A 3,842-nucleotide genomic window follows, 5' to 3' on the forward strand; every position below is an offset into this window, starting at 1 on the left:
AGGGAGGGAGAGGGAGGGAAGGAAAGAAGGGAGAGGACCAGGTCTCCCTCTCCAACCTTCACCTCTATTCCTATTCTAGCCACTTGATTTGGGGGACACCTGGTAGGGGACAGGGAAAGGTGCAGGCTGCCAGCCAAAGGGGACTCCGGCTTGAGCAGCCTCTTACTGCTATCCGCAGGTTCTCCCTGGAGACTGAAGTTGACCTCAGGAAGCCCCTAGAGAACCTGGGAATGACCGACATGTTCAGACAATTTCAGGCGGACTTCACGAGTCTTTCAAGTAAGAGGACCTTCCTTTGCTTTTTCTTACCCCAGTGGAGTGCGGGGGCCCCTAAGAGGAAAAGGAACCTCTCCTTGAGAGTGGCAGCTGATCTAATTCTGTATCCACATCTGTTTCAGACCAAGAGCCTCTCCACGTTGCGCAAGCGCTGCAGAAAGTGAAGATCGAGGTGAACGAGAGTGGCACGGTGGCCTCCTCATCCACAGGTGAGTCTGGCTCAGGTGAGGCTCCATGGGCCTGTCCCCTCCATCACCCTTCAGGATAAGTGGTCCCCAGACCCAGGAAGGACCCCGCATCCCTCTCCACACAGACCTCTCTGCACAGAGCGGCTCTGTCTGTGCTCAGCCATCACCCGTTCCCCACCTGTTTCTCAGCCTGGAAAACGGGCTTGGGACCATGGAACCCTGTTTCCTCACCTGATGGCTCCTAAGTTCCCTGACTGTGAAAAGGCCTCCTAAAGGAAAACCCAAGTTGTTCCCACAGTGGGAAGTAAACTTAAGAAATGTGCTTATCAGGCCAGGCGTGGTGGCTCACACCTGTAATCCCAGCGCTTTGGGGGCCAAGGCGGGTGGATCACTTTGAGGTCAGGAATTCCAGACCAGCCTGGCCAACATGGCAAAACCCTGTCTCTACTAAAAATACAAAAATTAGCCAGGCCTGGTGGCGTGTGCCTGTGGTCCCAGCTACTCGGGAGGCGGAGGCAGGAGAATCACTTGAATCCAGGAGGCAGAGGTTGCAGTGAGCCGATATCATGCTGCCGCACTCCAGACTGGGCAATAGAACACAACTCTGAAGAAAAGAGAGAGAGAGAGAGAGAGAGAGACAGAGACAGAGAGAGAGAGAGAGAGAAAAGAAAAGAGCTTATCAATAAGCCCTTAAAGGATTTAGATAAATGTGTGTAAGGGAAGAGCTGATCCACTGCTACTAAGCTCCCGGAGGAAACCAGGTCTCAGAGGATGTCCTTAAACTTTTAAGGTTCATATTCAGGAAAACAACTTCCAGCTGGGCTCAGTGGCTCACACCTGTAATCCCAGCACTTTGAGAGGCTGAGGCAGGAGGATCACTTAAGCCCAGGCATTTGAGACCAGCCTGGGCAGCATAAGGAGACCCTGTCTCTATAAAAATTAGAAAAAAAATTAGGCAGGTATGGTGGCATGCACCTGTAGCCCCAGCTACTTGGGAGACTGAGGTGGGAGGATCACTTGAGCCCAGGAGTTCGAGGCTGTGGTGAGCCATGAAGGCACCACTGCACTCCAGCCTGGGCAACAGAGGGAGACCCTGTCTCTAAGAAAAAGGGTGGGGGGTGCCAGTGCCAGCATCCCTCTCTTCTAAGGCATTGTCCCTTCTCTTGCAGCTGTCATAGTCTCAGCCCGGATGGCCCCCGAGGAGATCATCATGGACAGACCCTTCCTCTTTGTGGTCCGGCACAACCCCACAGGTGAGCCTGGAACCCATCATGTTCCACATCCTCCCACCCATTCTTTCTCTCAGGAATTAGTCCCGACAGATGCAGACATCTCTCTACCCCTGAGAGGGCTCTGGGCAGGGAATCCATAACCCTACCCTGCTTCCTGTCCCAAGAGGAGGCCACCTTCTATCACCCACAGACAGTGCCGGGCCACCATCCCTGCTCTGTCACTCAGAAAGCTGAGACTCCAGACAGCTCACTCATCTGCCCAGATCTCAGTCCTTCCACCCACATCCAGCCCGATGAGCTGTCCCACTCCTTCCACTTCTCAACTCCCACGGTTCTTCCATCCTCAGGAACAGTCCTTTTCATGGGCCAAGTGATGGAACCCTGACCCTGGGGAAAGACACCTTCATCTGGGATGAAACTGGACATGCATCGGGAAAGAAGAAACTCCGAAGAAAAGAATTTTAGTGTTAATGACTCTTTCTGGAGGAAGAGAAGACATTTGCCTTTTGTTAAAAGATGGTAACCCAGATCTGTCTCCAAGACCTCAGCCTCTCCTTGGAGGACATTTAGGTCAAAATCTCTAGTCTCCACCTGGAACCCTGGGAGACTACTCCCTTAAGGTCTCCAAACCAGACGGTGACGACTGCGGGACCATCTGGGGAACCTGCTTCCGCCTGTCTCTCTGCCCACTCGGGTCTGCAGACCTGGTTCCCACTGAGGCCCTTTGCGGGACGGAACTACGGGGTTTACAGGAGCTTTTGTGTGCCTAGTAGAAACTATTTCTGTTCCAGTCACATTGCCATAACTCTTGTACTGTCTGCCACCGTGGAGGAGGCTGGTGACAGGCCAAAGGCCAATGGAAGGCCTTTCATCTCAGAGTCCATTCTGGCACTGGCCACCCCTCCCCAGTACAGGGGTGCTGCACGTGACAGAGTGAATGTCCCCCATCACGTGGCCCAACCCCTCCTGGCCTGGCTGTCTCCCTCCCCAGAAACAGTGTGCATGGGTTATTTTGGAGTGTAGGTGACTTGTTTACTCATTGAAGCAGATTTCTGCTTCCTTTTATTTTTATAGGAATAGAGGAAGAAAGGTCAGATGTGTGCCCAGCTCTTCACCCCCCAATCTCTTGGTGGGGAGGGTTGTACCTGAATATTTATCATATCCTTGCCCTTGTGTGCTTGTTAGAGAGAAAGAGAACTATTAAGGAAAATAATATTATTTAAACTTGCTCCTAGTATTTCTTTCTGGTCTGTGTCACCGTATCTCAGGAAGTCTGGTCACTTGACTGGCACACACCCCTCGGGACATCCAGCGTGATGGAGCCCACACTGCCACCTTGTGGCCACCCGAGCCCCTCGCGCCCCCCCTTGTCCTCGTCTTTTTCCCCTTGATGGAAATTGACCATCCAATTTCAGCCTCCTTCAGGGGACCAAAAGGACGGAGTGGCGGAGAGAGACTCAGACGAGGACAGAGTGGCTTCCAATGTGTTCAATAGATTTAGGAGCAGAAATGCAAGGGGCTGCATGACCTACCAGGACAGAACTTTCCCCAATTACAGGGTGACTCACAGCCGCATCGGTGACTCACTTCACTGTGTCATTTCCGGCTGCTGTGTGTGAGCAGTGGACACGTGAGGGGGGGTGGGTGAGAGAGACAGGCAGCTCGGATTCAACTACCTTAGATAATATTTCTGAAAACCTACCAGCCAGAGGGTAGGGCACAAAGACGGATGTAATGCACTTTGGGAGGCCAAGGCGGGAGGATCACTTGAGCCCAGGAGTTCAAGACCAGCCTGGGCAACATACCAAGAGCCCTGTCTCTTTAAAAATATATATTTAAAATATATTTAAATATATATTTCTAATATCTTTTAATATATATGTATATATTTTAAAGACCAATTTATGGGATAATTGCACATAGATGTGAAATGAATGTCATCTAATAGAAGCCTAATCAGCCCACCATGTTCTCCACTGAAAAATCCTCTTTCTTTGGGGTTTTTCTTTCTTTCTTTTTTGATTTTGCACTGGACAGTGATGTCAGCCACATACAGGATCCACAGGGGTGGTGTCAGATGCTATTGAATTGTGTTGAATTGTATGCTTTTTCACTTTTGATATATAAACATGTAAAAATGTTTCAA

At 50.8% G+C, this 3,842-nt stretch overlaps 1 protein-coding gene across 1 annotated transcript in view; it reads left to right on the top strand.

Annotated features, from left to right (window-relative positions):
- Positions 1-3,842, top strand: part of SERPINE1 (serpin family E member 1) — a 12,140-nt gene extending 8,298 nt beyond the window's left edge. The window contains exons 6-9 of the mRNA XM_017857672.1: positions 179-279; positions 399-485; positions 1,634-1,717; positions 2,044-3,842. Coding sequence (XP_017713161.1) covers positions 179-279; positions 399-485; positions 1,634-1,717; positions 2,044-2,081 — 310 coding nt within the window. The 3' untranslated portion in view covers positions 2,082-3,842. The remainder of the gene's footprint in view (positions 1-178; positions 280-398; positions 486-1,633; positions 1,718-2,043) is intronic.

This window comes from Rhinopithecus bieti, unplaced genomic scaffold (assembly GCF_001698545.2).
Source record: "Rhinopithecus bieti isolate Rb0 unplaced genomic scaffold, ASM169854v2 scaffold_42772, whole genome shotgun sequence".
Lineage (NCBI taxonomy): Eukaryota > Metazoa > Chordata > Mammalia > Primates > Cercopithecidae > Rhinopithecus > Rhinopithecus bieti.